Below are 19,345 nucleotides of genomic sequence, written 5' to 3'. Positions count from 1 at the left end.
TGTGCGTACGCAATGGTTATAAATGAGGCCCCAGAGCCGTTTAGAGAGAAACAGTTCTGGGGGAGGTAAGAGAGACGCACTTCCGCTGTAACCACTTGCTGGTATTTTGTAATATTTGTGTTTTTATATTTTTATAATATGGATTATTTTCATATTCAATTCTATGAGGAGGCACTACCTCAGAGACTTTCATATTTTGTCCATTCATATTCAGTTAATATATAATATAATATGTGTGTGACGTGTGTGTGTGTGTGTGTGTGTGTGTGTGTGTGTGTGTGTGTGTGTGTGTGTGTGTGTGTGTGTTTTAAAATAAGGCTAACATACAATAACAAAAAGATATTGTGTACATCTGAAAAAGCGGGCCTGTTCCTTTAACTCATCTAGGGGCGTGGCTAGCTGTCAGCCCTAATTTGATTGACAGGAGAATGCATGAGAGAAATTTGACTCGCGCAGCCTGTAGAATCCACGCTGCATCGCACACACACCTCCCGGACTGTGACTGAGCACATAAAGCTGCTTTACATCATTTGACTTCAATAGTTTACCGTATTCACTTGTGACGAGTTTGGTTACGACTTAAAATGACACGTTTGTCACTTGGAATTAAAATATAATCATAACGTTTGTTTGTAATATACGAGTTACAACGTTTTGAATGCGGATACTTCAGATGACGCGAACTGGATATTGCCGTCTTTGATGTAACTTAGGATGATTTAAATAGTTACTTTGCGCACAACAATTTTTTTCCTCAAAACGAAAGGAAACCGTTTCACTGACCTGTAACATTTGACATTAGCTGAATCTTCCCATCTTGGACTACCCATCCTGGACTAAATCTTATAGGTAAGTGTTTTTAAAGAAACTTTAGAATAGAAAAGAAACATGGACGACAAAATTTACCCTGGTAGCTTCTTCAACATGTAAGACCTTTCAGGCAGTGTCTGTCATATTGTTTAATTCATGTTTGATGACAGTGGTTGCTTATGCCAAGTTACCACAGTTTTATTGTTGTAAAAATCTCTAGTAAAATGTAAAAGATTATCATGGTAAACTTTTGTAAACGAAAACAGTTTGATAATAGTGTTGCATCACAGTTATTATTTATTATAAAATCCTATTCAAAGATATAAACAGGCAAATCATGAATGATGTACAAATTGAAAGAAATAAAAACAATAGTTCCACACATTATGTTCTGAATATTTGGAATACAAATTGAAACCATCAGTTTACAATCAGCTGCATTACTTTGTCAGTATTGCATCTCTTCTTTTTTCCTTGTGCATGGATTCAATTATTTAACTGTTCTTCTTCTACTGCACAATTGTTTTGAGTGTGTGTCATTATAGAAATGCTTAGACAGTTTATGTTTATCATCCTTCATCCATTATTTGGGAAAGTGTTCAAGGGGAAATGGGTTTGTTTTAAATGAATGATGAATGAGTGATTGATGTGTGATACGGTGCGTGATCAATCAGATCTTACATTGTAGTGTCATACCATGTGTTATGCATTTCTTTGACTGATCTAAAATCTATTCAAGCACAACTTGTGTTTGGATTTGTACATTGTGTAAGACTATCCAATTACATTTGGCTGCGTGAAGCATGCTCTTGGAACAATAAGGCCATGCTCTTGCCTTTTCAGTAGCTCAGTTTCATTTAGAAAGTTTGGTCAGTCAGTTTTTAAAAAAATAATAATTTGTCAAACCTACTACAATAATATCTGTGTTATCATTAGACCTGATTCTACATTAGATATTTTACGTAATTCTCATAAGACTAAAATAGAGAAGACCTTCAACTGATGAGTTCCCTTGTGAAATCAACAGATGCAGTGATGACAGAAAGATGAGACACAAGTCATCACAAAACGAGGGCCCAGTATTTGACCCCATGTGTTAAAGGCTCATCATTAATAAAAAAACAAACAAAACTTGAATCTATCTATCTATCTATCTATCTATCTATCTATCTATACTGTATATTCACATCACATACATTCATATCTTCTTTGAATGAAATTTAAAAGTTTTGTTCCGTGAATGTGAATGGTGAGATGACTTTTTACAACTAAAAGTCATTCCTGACACAAAGCTATCATTTGACTTTAGAAAACATAAAAGAGAGAGCTCAAATTGTTAAGAGACTTTTATGGTGCTGTTTTGGCTTTTTGAAGCTTGGCAGCCTCTAGATTGCTTTCTTTGGAAACACAGTGAATCTACATAAAAATGAAAATCATGCAGCCATTATGACAGTGAGTAAATAATGACAGGGTTTTCATTTTTGGAGCAACTATCCCTTTAAGCTTTGTGAAGCTGCAACTCATTGCAATCAAAAAGTATAAAGCTTGCATAAATCTCTAAAGTTCATATGATGTCTCGCAACAGACCCGTATTTTATTTATTAATAGAGTCGCTGAAGAGATTGATTCGAAACTCCACAATCAATCAGATGTTTACCTCAGAAGCTGTAGGCTCCAAAAGTCATGCATCTTTAAACTTCAAAGAGGTCTTCACACATATGTGGAGTCTCTGGAAGAATGTTGCCATGGGGCTGTTGAAGTGGCTCTTTTGCTTCATAGGGTAATGCAGATAACAAATGGGATTTTGGTGCTGTTGGTGTCGCATCTGTGGTCTCACTGATAAAGCGGCTGATTGAGTGTTGGGAACATATTGCGGTCGTGTTGGGTTGCACAACTTGCACCATTGTTTAAGTACACTTTCCCCCCTTAATCGAACAGGTGAAAAGGTCCAAATGCAGCTGTCGCTGATGTGTGTGCATGTATGTGGTTGTAATGACAGCACAAGGGTATGACCACCAGAGATGTTTGACACAAACATTTTTAGCTGTCAAATCCTTTTGATTAGGCTGGAGCACACTCTATTCCCATATAGACAATTAGACACGTAGATGCTTTATTGATCCTCTCAGGAAAATTGAGGATTACGGGACAGCTGCTCTATGATACTATGCTTTAAAATGAATCCCTCAGACTTCCTTAACCCCTGTGAAGATGCCTCCATTATCATAAATGTGTCATGACCTGACTCCTCCACCCTTATGAGTCAACAGACCCCATTTGCAGAAGGGAAGCATAATGTTTACAGAAAATGTCAGGTGACGTTATTTTCTTGTGATCTCTATTTTAAACCTCTGAAACTAACTTTACTAATCTCTAAAGACAGGTGCTTAGAATGGAAAACTGTTGTTGTTAGGTTCTTGAACACCAAATGTATTAGTTGACATGATACATAACTGGTCAAAAGTTTGAGGTCCCCCCCCCCCCCATGTTTTTTAAAAGAAGTCTCTTATGCTCACCAAGGGTGCATTTATTTGTTTAAAAATACAGTAAAAGCAGTAATCTTGTGAAATAATTAACAATTGTTTTCTATTTGAATATATTTTAAAATGTGTTTTATTCATGTGATGGCAAAGCTGATTTTTTGGTAGCCATTACTCCAGTCTTCAGTGTAACATCAAGAAATATTCATTTTTATTATCAATGTGATATTATCAATGTTTTGGTTTTTTTGCTGCCTAATATTTTTGTAGAAACCGTGATACACTACCATTCAAAAGTTTGGAGTAAGCAAGATAAAAAAAAAAATACTTTGATTTAAATTAGGAAAAAATGACAGTAAAGACATTTTCATAATGTCTTATTATGAAAGATTTGTATTTCAAACAAATGCTGTTCTGTTGAACTTTCTATTCATCAAAGAATCCTGAAAAAAATGTATCACATTTTCCACAAAAACAGTAAGCAGCAAAATCTGTTGTCTACATTGTTAATAAAAAACAAATAATAATAATAATTGATAAAAAATTAGCACCATATCAGCATATTAGAATGATTTCTGAAGGATCATGTGACACTAAAGCCTGGAGTAATGATGCTGAAAATTCAGCTTTGTCATCAGGAATAAATTACATTTTAAAATGTATTGAAATAGAAAAGTTATTTTAAATTGTAATAATATTTCACAACATTACTTTTTTTACTGTATTTTTGATCAAATAAATACAGCCTTGGTGAGCATAAAAGACTTGCAAAAACATTTAAAATTTCTTATTTATTCCAAACTTTTAACTGGAATGTAGCTATATAAATACTTTTGACCTTCATTTAATGGTTAAACTTTGGAGTATGTTCTCATAGTTCTTCAATACAGAAGTAAAGTAGTTTAGAAACTTTGCACAGTAAGCCAAATGTCTGGATGTCTGGAGGCTGCAGGAAATTATGGACTGCTGGCCAAAACCAACAAGCAGTCAAAAGGAATAATACAAAAGGCTTTAGGTTAATTTCGGTCTGTGTTTACTAAAAAACCAGCACAGATCTATTCAGACTAGCATGATGTGCACAAAGATACCACACTGAATTGTAGCTTAAGCATTCAGTCTGCAATTTCCTGTGTGCAGAAGCTACTTCTGATGAGCCTCAAAAAGGAAACGCTCACAGATAACTTTTCGGGAGTGCCGGGATAAATTGCACGTCACGTCATACATAGGATTACCAGAAAAATACCAGTTAATCTTGAGGCTTGTTTATTTACTAGCAGAGCCAAGAGAAAGCCTAGGATGTCATGCAATGCAAAAGGGCCATTCACACCAAGACCGATAACTACGGTATAATAATTACTAAGCTACCATAAAGTTTTAAAAATCACTCTAACTCTAAAAGAATTGTGCAATCCACACCACAACCTTAACAATAACAACACAAAGAAAACGATATTGTTGGAACCACTTTTATAGTGATTTTTTTTCCATCACTAAAGTGAAAGTCCAGCCGGGTTTTAAAGAGCTTGAGCAGGAAACAGAATGTTATCTTATTGCCCATTGCTGTGGATGCTAATATAGTTATTATCTTCATTAGTTATCATTCTTGTTGTTAACTGAACCTTTTTATGCATATGTTTGCAATCCTTATGTCAACAGTCCTTATGAATAAGTTAAGTGACAACTATTTGAGTCTTCTTTCCTGGTTAAATAAAGGTTTACATTTGTTTGCAATGCGTCATTTGCTGCTTTCTGTGCCACATGACACAGTAAACAAATAGTTAATGGTGTCGTACTTAGTTATAAGTGCAAAGTTGGCAAATAAATTTAGACTGGACTCTGGATTTGAATCTACCTTTTAACATTCATACAGTTCCTTCTTTTATTGTTGTTGTTCCAACACAGATCTGTTATTATGTGCATTTGTGCATCCATGATTAAGGTCATGACAGGTATGATGACAAGCAGTCAAGATCCAGCTTATGATATGGATATTTACATCCATCACAGTCAACTCAAAAGCTCTCTCTTTATCTCTGGTGCAAGTCTATTTTGAGCCACAGTGTTGTCTCTCTTTGATCACCAGTGTTCCCTATGGTAAAAATCAAAGTGTGAGTTCAGCTAACCAGTTGAGGGCATTTGTGGAGGGTAGACATGATGGACAATAGACAGAATCACCTTTCAACACCTCTTTAAATACATTGGGGATAACATTAAAGAGCCAGTAAATCACTCTCGCCTTCATGCTAATGTGGCGTCACTTTACATCTGTCCTGCCAAACCTGTACCGTTTCCTCCCTTTTGTCCACGTCAGTAGACTTCGCACACAAGGTGTGTATTTAAATCTCTTGGGCTTGAAGAATATCAGATGAATCAAATCTGAAGTGTATATTTTTTTCAGTGTTTAAATACCGTTTGTTAGTCGATTGCCCCAGTCATTGTTTTACCCATTACTTTTGGTACAGAAATTACACACTGCTGCTTTACAGATTACATTAACTGTTTTAGCGCTCTAAAATACTTGATTCTTATTGGTCAATTGCGACATTCAGTCAAGTCAAGTCACCTTCATTTTTATAGCGCTTTTAACAATATAGATTGTTTCATAGCAGCTTTACAGTGATAATAGGAAATTAAATTAACAGATTGTTTTGGCTTTACAGCAGCTCTAGAATAATGTTATTGTCCAGCTAAAGTTAGTTGATTGATTCCCTTCTGTTGCAAAGATCATTAGTTATTAACTTAGGTGGCTCGAACGCAAACCTTGAAATAGTTTCCAAGGGGCAGGCGTTGAATAATTTTGAACAAAATTAAAGTTATCTCCGCACAAACTTCAAAAATGCGAATATGGGAAAACGCTGACTGTGTGCACATGTGTATTACGTGTTTAGTCTATAGGTAGGCTATACTCATTTGAATATATATGTGCGCAGGCATGTAGTCTTTCTCTACAAATTGACCTCAACAAACTATCTGTCTGGCCTTAAAAATTCCTAATATAGAAAAAATGGTATCGCTTCCGCGTGTCCATGCGAACCGGAATTATTTTGACAACGTTTTATCTGTACAGAGGAAAGGGAAGGAGGCCTTCAGCACTCTGATACTTCCTAATCAAGTGCAATAGTGCCTGTCCAGTTTTACAAAGGTCTTGATTTCGAAAGTGTTTTTCCTATTCCCATTTTCCCATATGTATTTTTAAAAAGTATTTGTTTAAGAGGAGTTTTAAGCCATGAACCAAACCAGCCAGCTACGAGGAGAATTACACTATTACAAACATTGATTTGAAGCAAAAAAGTATTTGAAACCCATAAAAGACAAAAGTACAAGACTGTGTACTTAAAGTCAGTATAAAACAGAAGTTTTGATGTAAAATTGTTGTTCATCTTATTTGCTAGACTGATTCTTTTGCACGCTGTAATGAAATTATGAAAATGAAATGAATTTTTCTGGTCAGAAAACATTAAGATAAAATATACAGTGCTGGTCAGAATTACGTCCGTCTGCCGGAAGCTAGTTATTTTAGTCGATAAAGTTTTAAATTTGGATATTTTTCTTACACAAATGCATCGATTCACTTCAGAAGACCTTTATTAACCCACCAGAGCCGTTTCGAGCACTTTTATCATGGATGGATGCACTTTGATGGACTTCCAAAAAAATATACCCAATGACTCCCGTTATAAAGCTTGGAAGAGTCTGGACATTTTTTTAAATAACTCCGATTGTATTTGTCTGAAAGAAGAATGTCATATACACCTAGGATGGCTTCAGTGTGAGTAAATGATGGGCTAATTTTCATTTTTGGGTGAACTATCCCTTTAAGAACAGGCCTGTAGAATGATGTTTGCTCCTTATTTCTCAATTAATTCCTGCTGTGCCTTTAAACAAACCTTTAGTGTTTTAGCCTGACAAACTGTGATTTAGAGATATGGAAACTTTAATACTGCCAAGCCAAACCTTCTTAATGTCCCGGAGAGTGGGGATTTACAGTACAAAATGTTTTTAAAGTTCAGCCCTTGTAACAATCTATAAATCAATTTTTTTCCTAGCTATTTTGCTGAAATAATAATTGATTTAAAAAATATAAAACAGCTTTATATGAGTTGTTTTCATGACTTAATGATTAGTAACTTTTTAGTAATTTGCTGGTCTGAATGCTTTTCGTTTTGTTACAGGCACATATGAGAGAGACCACAAACGACAATGTCTAAGACACAAAAATCAGAGTCCAGGTCTCGCTCTCGATCGGCCTCCAGATCAAGATCCCATTCTTATTCCCGCTCCCGCTCCCGCTCCAGCTCCAGATCTAGATCAAGAAAGCGCAGATATGGGTAAGTGTCCATTATGATAATTAAATAGCATCTACTGGCTTTGTTCATTACTATGGCATGCAAAATATACTGTCAATTAAAAATGAGACAGTCACACTTTACTGCACAGTACAAAGCTGGTATGTGGGATGAAGGGGAGTTGGTTTCGATTTTTGATTTCAGTTTTGAGTCCGATTTTTCAGTTTTCAGTTTCATTCATCACTTTCAGTGACGTGTTGTCTATTTTAGTACATAACAGAATGAATAGGAAAGAAGGGACATTTTGTAATATTAATAAGAGGAAAAACTGATGAAATTCTCACTTAAAAACTAATCAGCTGTAATCATTTCCATTTTACTGACTATTGAGTCATTTAGCCCCTTTTTCTGTCGTGCAATCAGGCCCAGATGGAGTCAGTACACAATTCTACGTGAATGAACGCAGAAAATCCGTCTTGGTCTGCTTTTAATCTTGTGCTTGATGAACAAGGAACTTTAACTACTCATTCTGACCGTACTACAATGCACAAATCTAAACACAATAAGGCTTACTGTGTCTTGACAGATGTGCTTAAGGATTGAGTTGGTTGGAAAACTGTTAACTTCTCACTTTGTACGTAAACACAAAATGGAACTTTATTGTCAACACACACCATGTGACTCATGCTCAGTTTCCCATCCATGACTCATTTTAAATTAAAATCAGTATTTCAGTGCCAGTGTCATCCATCTAGCCGCAGCTGCCAGGCCAAAGTTATGTAAGGTACACCTCTGTACATAAATAAAAGTACCCTGTATTTTATAATGCCTTTACTCTGGCTTCCTCTCTTGTTGAAAAGGGGCTGCACAGTCACTGTGATTTTACTCTCCATGTATTCATCAGCATTGCATCAAGTCTGATATTTGGGAAGGGCTGTGGCTTTGGAAAGGCTCACCGCACTTTCTTATTTCTCATGCTAAAATTGTACTTCCCTGCACATTCTTTTAGGACTGCTGGTTTTGCGCTTACAGCACAGTAGAGGCTCTTAGGTAGCCAAATGTAAACTGTTCCTGCCAAAAACGGCACCGTTTTAGACGAAAATGGATGGATACATGTGTTACTCTGTTTTTTTGTTTTACATTTATTGAGGATGCATTTTTTTTTTTTTCCCATAAGCATGGATCCTTTTTCCTGTGTGGTTGACAGTGTACTTTGAGAGAAGTACATTGTTGATTTTTCATGCAAATTTGCTAAATCTGATGTCCCTTATTTGCAATGGAAATTTTGCGAGCCTGGGCTCTCATTGCTGACCAGTTTCAAAGCAGAGATGCCACAGCTGGAAAAACCTTGACACACATATGTCATGCAATGAAACATTGCTGCATGTTTCTGAATGAAGTCAAACTGTCCAAATAAAACGCATGGGGCATGAGTGTCAGGAAGTAAAATTCCATTAATAAATTGAAAGATCATCAATTACTCACCCTCATGTGATTTTACAAGTGGAGACTAAAGGTTACAAGATTTAAAATCACAACAAAAGTCATCAATATGAATTTTGCACTATATTTTAAGTCGTATAATATCTTTGTGTGATTAACAGACCGAAATTTCAGTGAGAATCTTGTTGGCTGTTGTGACCGGATCATTGAGTCAGTGAGTTGACATGAGAACTGGATCAGTCTGATTCATTAATGAATCATTCAGACCAGTTTTGAGAACTGTTTCCACCAACTCACTGAAAAGATCTGATTTGAAATTTTGATTCAGACATAGTCACAATTCAGATGTATCCTCTTCTCTCATGAACATCAAGGAAAGCTATAGGAGATAATAATAATGGCTTAGATTTGGTTTGTTTCTCACACATAGCTATCGTATGACTTCAGAAGTTTTGCCGTTCAGTGCATACGATTCATTTGGACCACTTTTATGCTGCATTTGTGCCCTTTTTGAAGATTAAATGCCTGAGACTCCATTCATTATAATAACAGGGGAAAGTGCAACCAGTACAATTCAAATGTCTGCTTGTGTGTTTCCCAGAAGAAAGAAAAAGATATGGGTTTGAAACAGCAAGTGACTAAATAATTACAGAATTTTCATTTTAACTTCAGTTTACGAATAGCTTTTCAAATGAGGGAGCTGTTAATTGTTGCCTTCAGTTAGAGTCTACTGTCTGTGCAAAGCTAATGTGTTGTAACTGGCAGGCTGAGAACCTCCTCTTTGCTCCGTAGAAAGAGAGTAGAAATCTTTCCCATATGACCCATGTGACTGACTCTTTCCATCCGCGCTCACTAGAGGAGATGCAAAGTCCCTCTTGCTCACTGTGAGAGTATCATGTTGCTCTGTGCACTACCTTCTTACTCTGTATTCCAATGAAAAAACGCAAAGGGTGAGTAGAAAACCAGCCGAAACTGTAGATAAAAGTAGGTTAGTGTTACTGTCATTATGTTTTCTGGATGGTAAATTGGTTGAGGGGTGCTTTACTTGGATAATTTGCGAGGCTTTTTTTTTCACTTTCCAAATGATGAAAAAATTCCACTGCAATAGAATGGCAGGTTTTAATGCAATGCTAGACATAATTGCATGACTTCTACGATTTGATATTCTAATACAGAAATGTTTCAGTGTCTGTTCATCTTCCAATGAGATTATATTCAAAATTCTCTAGAACAGAGTGCAATGCACAGTATGAAGTACTTGCATGTGCAAGTTGTTTAGTTGTTTATCAGTGTTTGTGATATGTTAAGACGTGCTAAAAGGGACTGGCTTACAAAGAAACCAAAACTACTTAGATCTGTTAATAAATAGAACAACAGGGCCACCGTATGGCTACAGTTGATTTTGCACCAAGAGCTTTCAATTTTAATATCAGCAGTGTTTGTTACCTGAAATAATTCTTTGACATACTGTTACACAAATTAAAGATCTAAAATAGTTGATACAGTTTTCATTTTATGTCTCTATTGATTGTCATTTTAGCTTAGACCCTTTAAAGTCATTATTTTGTGTTAGTTTGAATTATGAACATTAATAATATCAAACTTTATGCATTCTCAATTGTCTCATAGCCAAATCCTTTGACATCATAACCAAATTACATTTGAATAACATTTGATTTAAGATCCGCAGCGGAGATGAAGAGTATAGTGAATAATCTTTGGTCTGTTGTTCCCCACCCAGAGGTGTAAAGCTCCAGAAGAAGTTGTATGGACTACTTTTTTATGTAGATTTTATAGTGTTTTTTGTCCTCTTTGTGTCATTTTCTATATCCCAAGGATTTTTGTTGGCTCAATCCTTCCTCTTGTTGTCTTCAAGCTCTAGGTCTCGCTCTCGATCAAGATCCCATTCCCCGCCCCACAACCGTGAACGGAACCACACACGGGAGTACCAGAACCAACGGGAGTTTCGGGGAAACCACAGAGGCTTCCGGAGGCCATATTATTTCCGGGGCAGAGGTCAAGGCTTTTTCCGCGGCCGCTTTCAGCGTGGTGCACGAGGTGGATATAACAACTACCATCACAAAAACTGGCAAAACTTCCGGCAGTACCCTCAGCAGCAACAGAAGCAGTACTACCCCAACAGCCCCAAGAGGGGCCGTTCACGGTCTCCCAAGAAGCAGTCGAGCAGCCCGCAGCCCCGCAGCCATTCCCGCCGCTCTGACAGGTCATCCTCAGGGAGATCGCCACAGTCGCACCACTCTTCCTCCTCCAACTCTGGGTCTGCCAAACACACTTGCAAAGATATAAGAGAGGAAGTCTCAGTGCCAGAAGAAACTCGAGGAGGTGGAGATGGGGCTCTGGCAGAGCAGGTGGGAGGCTCTTCTTCGGTTGAAGGGAATGCTGATGGAGACAGGACTTTGGAGAACTCTCAGGTTTTGACAAGCCATGACACTAGTCCTAAAAGGACAAGTCTGCAGGTTTGCTCCTCTGTCACTAATGACAAACCGATTGACTCTGCAACCAACGAAACAAGTCCTGCTCATAAGAGTTCAAATGCTCCAAATAATGGTGCCACCACCTGGCAGAAAGTTGCAACTGCACCTTCAAACAACAGCCCCATAAAGAAAAGCCTTAGCCCAGCTTTCAAAGGTTTTGGGCTCTTTACAAATATTGACCAACAGACAGATGATAGAATTGCTATCTCCGCTGCATTTTTGAAGTAAGTACGGATACATTTTTTAAAATGTTGTTCATTTATCCATTTTTACACTACTGATCAAAAGTTTGGAGTAATACATTTTTTATGTTTTTGAAAAGATTCTCTTATGCTCACCAAGGCTCTATTTATTTGAGAAAGAAATACAATAAAAACAGTAATATTGTGAAATATTATTACAATTTAAAATAACTTTTTTTCTATTTGAATATATTTTAAAATGTAATTTATTTATTCTTGTTATAGCAAAGCTGAAGTATTATATCACAATCATAATAATATACTGATTTGGTGCTCAAGAAAACATCGTTACTGCTTAATATTTTTGTGGAAACCATGATATACTATCATTCAAAAGTTTTGGGTAAGATTAAAAAAATACTTTTATTCAGCAAGGACACAGTAATTTCATCAAAAGTGACAGTAAAGAAATTCATAATGTCTTATTGTGAAAGATTTATATTTTCAAATAAATGCTAATCCTTTGAACTTTCAATTCATCAAATAATCCTGAAAAAAAAATGTATCACAGTTTGTTTCCAACATTGATAATAATAAGAAACATTATTAATAATTGATCAAATTGAGCACCAAATCAGCATGATCCATCTGATGGATCATGTAACACTGAAGACTGGATTAATGGCTGCTGGAAATTCAGCTTTGCCATCACAGGAATAAATTACATTTTAAAATATATAATAAGAAAATAGTTATTTTAAATTCTTATAATATTTCACAACATTACTGTTTTTATTGTATTTTTGATCAAATAAATGCAGCCTTGACTTCTTTCAAAAACATGAATAAATCTTAATCATTCCAAACTTTTGACCAATAATCTATATTATTTAACTTGTTTTTCCTAGGGCTGGGTATTGTTCTCAAGCCTTTTAAGCTATATTGATGACAGATGTTTATATATTTGATGGACTATATGCATTTGAATATTGCTTTATTTTCTTTTTCTTTTTTACCTTTATTTTAGTCAGTTATAAGAGTGGAAGTAACACAATAAATCCTGTGTGCGTGCCAGACACAAAGTAAGATTGCACATTTGGTTTGCAATCTGACCTTCAAATGCATCAAAAGAGCGGTTGGAAGAAAGAGCCAAACATGAAGAGCTAGATATGCCTTGTTTACAAATGTCAGCTCACAGTCTGTAATTTAGATGTGCTAAAAAGGTCTAAAAGGTTTATATTTGCACTTTGCAAATGGAAGAAGTGATATATATTCCCAGCTGCACACACACTTGTTTACCTGTTATAGACTGGAAGCCATTCATTTGTGCACGGTAAAATGAACCAAATCCATTACAGTTTATGCATAGTTCTGTCAGTTTGACATGAAGCAGCAGTCCGTGGTCACGTCAAAATGACAACTGATGCATCTGAGCACATTATTGTAATAATAATGAACTGTAAATCTCTTTCTCTCATTTACCAGATTCCTGGAGGAGCAAAAGGTTAAAAAACAGGCCTCTGAATGTGAGAACAACACACACAAAGGGAAAAGTAACAGAGAATTAGTATGTGACAAAGAAAATGGAGGAATCTTTGAAAAGGGCATTGAGTTGTCTCGCACTATAGATCATGACAACGCAGGAGAGAAGGAGAAATGCAAATCTGCAAAGAGTGGTGATGGTAAAAAGTTATCCATAAGCACCCCTAAAATGGGTCCACGAAAGGGCCCAACATTTCTGTGCGAGGATGATGAGGACGATGAAGAAGAAGAAGGGGAGATCACTGATAGAGTGAGGGATATAGAAAACAGTCCCTCCAAAAGCAAAGTCACGCTGTCCGCTCGTGAAATGTTCGAGAAGCGAATCAGAAGGATGCAGGACATGCCATGGGATGATGAGCTGGAGGCTCTCCTGCTCTGCCATAAACAGGAAAGAGCAGCGAAAATCCTTGCTGCTCTCTCTAAGAGAGACCAGCTGAGTGGCATGCTCAAGGATCCCTCCCCTGAAAAGCTCTCAAATGTGAAACGAAAAGAGAAACCCACACTGCTGCCCAGGAGGAGTTCTGAGAACCGCGAGCAAGAGATGTTTGTGGTTATGAACGAGGAATCCCCACCAAGAGCTTCCGTGAAAAGAGGAAGTGAATTCAGTGTGAGGATGAATTCTCTCAGTGATGACCTTGCTAGGTAAATGATTTTCTTTGCTGAATTACCTTTTGCTTCTAATTCCATCTTCACAAAACATTGCATTGTTGTGCATATGACTGCTTCTGACTACCACATATTAAATATATTTCTTTTTGTCTTTTGTCACCATTGTTCTATTTGACAGAACATCTGTTTTGACCAATGAAAGAAGGCATCTTCTGGAGTTTGTGCATCTTGATGAAAAGGATTGGGAGTTTCAAGCTGTCCTTCAGCATCTTCAGGCTCAGCAGTCACCCAGAAGTCCATCTGAGCTGTTTGCCCAACACATAGTTTCAATTGTCCATCACATTAAAGGTGACTGAAACCTCTCTGTCTTGTACAGCTAAGGTTGTGAGAGGGTTTTTATGGCCGTAGTATTTGTATTGTTGCATCACCCCTCTGTAAAATTACAAAATGATACACCATCATTTAATTACTGCAGACTTGTTTTTTAAATATATGTATATATATTTGTAATTCATAATGGGACAAATATACATATATATAATGGGTACGCCATTGTTGTTTTTGTTGAACGTGTTTTGATTGAACGCATAATACGTATGTGCATGATGTCACCTTTTTCACAAATTTGCGTTTTTGTAGTTTACACGGACATGATGATGGTATAATTTTAAAAAAATTGCGCTTTAAAACTCGTTTTTTAAAAGTTTGCGTCATGTAAATGAACGGCCAAAAAGTTTTCCATTTTTAGTTGAAAACAGTCTTGTGTAAACACTCCCCTAAATCTTTTTTAGTATTTTTCTTTTAATACTTTATTTATTTAATGAAAAAATACGAATTTTTCTGCCCACAGCTCAATATTTTCCTTCTTCTGGATTGACCCTAAACGACCGCTTTGCCATGTACCAGAGAAGAGCTGCTGAGAAAGAACTCATTAAGCAGAGAAAGAGTCCAGAGATACACAGGTATAAAAAATTCAGAGACAAATTCCCACGCTGGTTTCTCATGCACGTATGAGCAATTTATTTGTTTTGACAATTTCTAAGACTATAAGAAAGGAGGATCAGCATATATCAAAATATTCCTCTCTTCACCTCTTTTTTCACAGGAGAATTGATGTTTCTCCCAGTGCTTTTAAGAGGCACTCTCTTCTGTTTGATGAGATGAAAAGCACCATGGAAAACAGCTTCAAGGTGACCAAAAATTTTGAAATATGACGTATTTTGGAAAAGAATGCTGCGCAAGTGATGTGGCCAAAGCATTCTTAGGCTTCCTTCTCTCTCTAAAAACTCTTGTTTCTGATGAGAGAGGCATAAAGTCCAAAAAAGTGAGATGCAAAAAGAGGTGCATTCAGTTTGTTGTGTTGTAAATGCCTTCCCTTATACAAGCCTTCCTAAGGCAGTTGAGGCAAGAAATCAGAGGTCAGAAATGGAAGTGACCAGTTGTTCCCATGTCAAATCCATTCAAAGGACTCTAAACAAAAGTCATAGTAAGTATTCTTCTTCAAAGCCTGCAAAGAACAAGTGAGGTGTTTAGGCAAAGTAAAAACAACATACTTTCATGAGCACCAATGAAAGTATTTCTGATGTGGTCCTATATATTTTGTTTCGTTTATTTGAATATCTTTTGATTTCGACGAGCAAGTGAGAGGAAATCCGAATGTTATTTTGCGACCTGTTGCCTGAAAGCCAAAATGCTACATAAAATGATATTAGAAAAGGCCTCTTCCTTTCATCCATTTGCATGATTGTTTGAAGTCAGCTGTTGCTGTGTTTTTCGTTTTGGTCCCACCCCGTACAATGCTGCATGAAGCTAATAGGTCACGCCGCTAACCCACATCTGGCCACAACATCTCTCTTTCTCCTCACGGCAGGTCGATGGTAAAAAATCTAAAAGTGATTCAATGGACCTTCGGCTGGATATTGAGCGCAGAAAGAAATACTTGAGTGGAGAGAGAGAACAAAGAGAGGAAGAGTACGGAGAAAGAGTATCGGGGCAATCTCCCGAATCAAGAAAGGAAACATCCACAGAGAAAGCCTCAAAGAACCACAAAAAAACAAAGTAAGCTGCATAAGAAAATATGCTCCATAGACATTACAGAGTGATTGTGAATACAGAGGTTCAGTTATAGAAAACAGCTTAAACAGCTAACAATCATATTTCTGTTTGGGCTTGTTGTAACCCCTCAAGTGAAAAATTGTCATGGTGATAATAACTTCTCTAAATGTAGTTGAAAACTGCAGTTTTGATCAACCATTAATCAATTTGTGATGATATCAGAAATAAATTTACTTCATTCAAAAAACATTCAAAGAATCTGGTTGAGTCATGTAAAGATTTCATTCAAAAAACATTCAAAGAATCTGGTTGAGTCATGTAAAGATTTAACAAGATGAAACCGTCAAACCTCTCAGGAGGCCTTCAATAAACACTTTCAAAAAGGCCTGAAGATGCGTTCACACTGTCAGCAATCTGCAGAAACAAGAAGTCAGTCATTTTCAGTGAGAGTTGGTGACGTGAGGCGACATGAGTGACAGAAATCATTGGGCAGAGCGAATGTTGAGCTATTGAACTTGCATATGAGCTGCAATACGATACAGCAACTACCAATGGGAGCAGAGCTCAAATGATTGACTCCCTGATACAGTTGTGTACTGTATTCAAGTAGGAACACCTACTTGTGCCCAACAGAAAAGCAACTTGGTCACCTTCATCTATTACATCACTGTCAGTGTGAACGCACCTTTTTGTCTTTCTGGTCAGTTGAATATTTTGAATATGTCGAATATAGGTTGTCAAGTGTTTGAAAATGTCCTGATTTCCTTCGACTTCAGGTAGGCTACAGGTAAAGATGACTTTTTGGTTAGTGGACAAGAAAATGACCTGATAAAGTCACATTGAACATGAATGACAAAAGCTGTTATCGCTGATCCAGTCGATTTTTGAGACCTCTTTACATTGATCAACAGTGTCTGAATCTAATGTTGTTTAATTCCTAAGGAAAAGCAAGAAGAAACGGGAGCGTTCTCAGTCATCGTCCTCATCTTCCTCTGCTTACCATGAAGAAGAGGCTGAGATCAAGCCAGAAGGCTTATCCAGAGTCCAGCTGGGGTTTAGAGAGCATGGAGAGCCTGTGGAGAGAGGAAGATCACGAGGAGGCTTTGTAAGTTGAGTGCTATTGAAGAACTAAGATATTTGTTTATTGCTTTAATAGTTACGGTTACCATTTGCTGTTTCTTAGCAGCTTAGCATACGCGGTAGAGGTTGGAACCGAGGAAATTTCCATGGAAACAGCAACGGTGATTCACAGATGAACATGTGCGCAAAGAATGAAGACTGGGATCAAGAATACACTCCCAAGAGCAAGAAATACTTCCTAGTATGTTGTGATCATTGTAAACACACATTCTGAATCTCCTTTCTAATGCAGTTTCTGAACAACCAAAAAAAATTCAAATAAAAAATAACATAATATGCTTATCAAGAACAACAAACATACAGTAGGTTATGCTCCGTGCAACCAATCAGTTACATTCATGGTCTGTACATGTAATATTATGGCAATGTACAATCAAACATAACACAGGTGATTATGCTTAAACTGAGTAATCTTTCCAAACCTTTTAATTATAATACTCAGTTAGGTGGGAGACAGATTATATATGTTTTCATTACGTACTAACTCTCCATCAAGGTTTTCAGTTCCACTTACAGCTGTATATGTTACATAATTGAGGTCCATATTTTTTGTAAGCCCTTCTTCTGTTTTTGCAGCACAGTGAAAGAGACGTGAGAGGTGAAGGTGAGAGAAAGCTGATGAACACGCGCGGGTCTGGTCGTGGTAACTTTGTTCGTGGAAAGGGACGTTTCATCCTCCGGAGGGCCACAAATACCAAAACCACCAATAATACGAGCCCTAAATGGGCCCATGATAAATTCCAGGCCACTGATGATGAGGGCGAACAGCAAGGAGATGATGTGGAACAGGACCAGTGAGAATGGAGCAGTGAAGACTTTGACAGGACCTTTGAGAACAAGGAGATCCCTCATCATGTCAAGAATGGATATAATATCTGCATCCTTATGGATCCAAATCTTTTTGATAGGAAAGAGGCTTTTTTATTGTATTGCTTTTTTATTTCCGATTTCCTATCTAATCATGACAGACACTGTTAAAAGCACCTGCTCCAACATTTATTTTCTATCCCTTCATCTCTGGAAGAATTGGTGCCCAAGCGCCTCCATTGCGAATCCTGTCTCCTTTTTTGCACAAGACTTTTGAAACATGCGAACGTAAAACACACAGTTTGAAGTAGTGATATCATAGACTGATATAAAGGCTAGGCCAATTGATTGGCCATTTTGAGGCTATTAATATAACCATATGAACTTAATTATTGGAAGTTTTTATTTCCCCACTTTTTCCTTTTCAAATTCTACTGACAGCTTTGTCTATGGATAGTAAGAAATTTCATTTTTGTGTGTGTGTGAATAGTTATTAAATGTTACAAATACAGTACAACTCTTTATATATCGTCTGGTGACCATATATATCGGTCATCGGATACTCTACTTTCTAGATGTTGATATCGGGCATCAAAAAAAGTTTTTACCTGTTTAGGCTACTAGTTCAAATGTTAGGTGCCTAAGATGTGCCATAGTGCCTAAAGTGTAGAATGCCAGTATAGACCTATACTGTAGCTAGTTATGTTCTATGTTTTTGCCTTAAGAAAAAAAAAAGTACATATTGACATTTTGTGGGCTTAAATGAAACTCTTTGAGACCCTTGTGTGTCTTCCGATAGAAACGAAGATCTTGATTTAATGACCCAGTCTCGCCATGGGACCAAACAACAGCAGGTAGACATTCATTTCCCAGTGATTGACATGTGGGGAAAAATGATTTAAACTGCTAGTCAAAGTGGTCAACTTTAAAACTGGACAAACATCCTACAGAAAAAGTAAAAAAAAAAATACATGTACCTACAAATGTTTTGAAGACTGTTAACAAATTCTAGATTGCTCGGGTTGCAGGGTTTTGACAATATGTGTGTGCATATTTTATAATGGGTTTTCTAATGTATGTAATTTACATTCATACTCAACATTGGATTTTAATTGTCTGGGTTCTGATTTGCACTGTGTCTGATATATACATTTGACTAGCATTTATATACTCACAATCAGAAAGAATAAAAAAAGCAACAATTTTCTATTGAGTGTTTTTTGTGTGTGTGTGTGTGTGTGTGTCAAGAAGACACTAGCAGCAGCATTGGTTGCAGCAGAGATGAAACAGGATCTAAGTGCAGCAGTCTACAGTATATTCAGAAATGAACTCATCTTAAAACAGAATCTCAGGAACAGAACAACCAACATAAAACAATAATAATTTGTTACATTTATATAGCGCTTTACATGGAAGGGGGAATCTCCTCTACTATGAGGGTAAAAGAGTAGCAAAACTCGTACAATAAATATCCGTACTTGTACGTGAACATTTAC

At 36.8% G+C, this 19,345-nt stretch overlaps 1 protein-coding gene across 5 annotated transcripts; it reads left to right on the top strand.

The window, feature by feature from the left end:
- Positions 1–445: 445 nt before the first annotated feature.
- Positions 446–19,055, top strand: thrap3a (thyroid hormone receptor associated protein 3a). 5 transcript variants are annotated; one of them, XM_079895000.1, is made up of 12 exons: positions 487–704; positions 803–849; positions 7,463–7,618; positions 10,896–11,738; positions 13,182–13,880; positions 14,026–14,195; positions 14,698–14,809; positions 14,953–15,037; positions 15,718–15,905; positions 16,845–17,007; positions 17,086–17,223; positions 17,619–19,055. In XM_079895000.1, exons 3-12 carry the CDS (start codon positions 7,491–7,493, stop codon positions 17,838–17,840), a joined length of 2,748 nt encoding a protein of 915 aa, XP_079751126.1. In that variant the 5' UTR covers positions 487–704; positions 803–849; positions 7,463–7,490; the 3' UTR covers positions 17,841–19,055. The 5 variants fall into 5 exon arrangements, with proteins under 5 accessions (XP_079751128.1, XP_079751126.1, XP_079751127.1 ...); XM_079895002.1 differs by having other exon boundaries at positions 446–849; positions 17,089–17,223; XM_079895001.1 differs by lacking the exon at positions 803–849 and having other exon boundaries at positions 646–704.
- Positions 19,056–19,345: the final 290 nt, after the last annotated feature.

The sequence above is a fragment of the Squalius cephalus genome (genome assembly GCF_949319135.1).
Source record: "Squalius cephalus genome assembly, chromosome: 15".
NCBI classification, from domain to species: domain Eukaryota; kingdom Metazoa; phylum Chordata; class Actinopteri; order Cypriniformes; family Leuciscidae; genus Squalius; species Squalius cephalus.
This window is presented reverse-complemented; position numbering and strand designations above follow the sequence as displayed.

Bases quoted from the DNA above. Each gene is read 5' to 3' on its own strand.
- thrap3a (XM_079895000.1), top strand. From the start codon at position 7,491: ATGTCTAAGACACAAAAATCAGAGTCCAGGTCTCGCTCTCGATCGGCC. The intron at 13,881-14,025 runs GTAAATGATTTT...TCTATTTGACAG, and splicing joins CTCAGTGATGACCTTGCTAG to AACATCTGTTTTGACCAATG. The intron at 14,196-14,697 runs GTGACTGAAACC...TTCTGCCCACAG, and splicing joins AATTGTCCATCACATTAAAG to CTCAATATTTTCCTTCTTCT.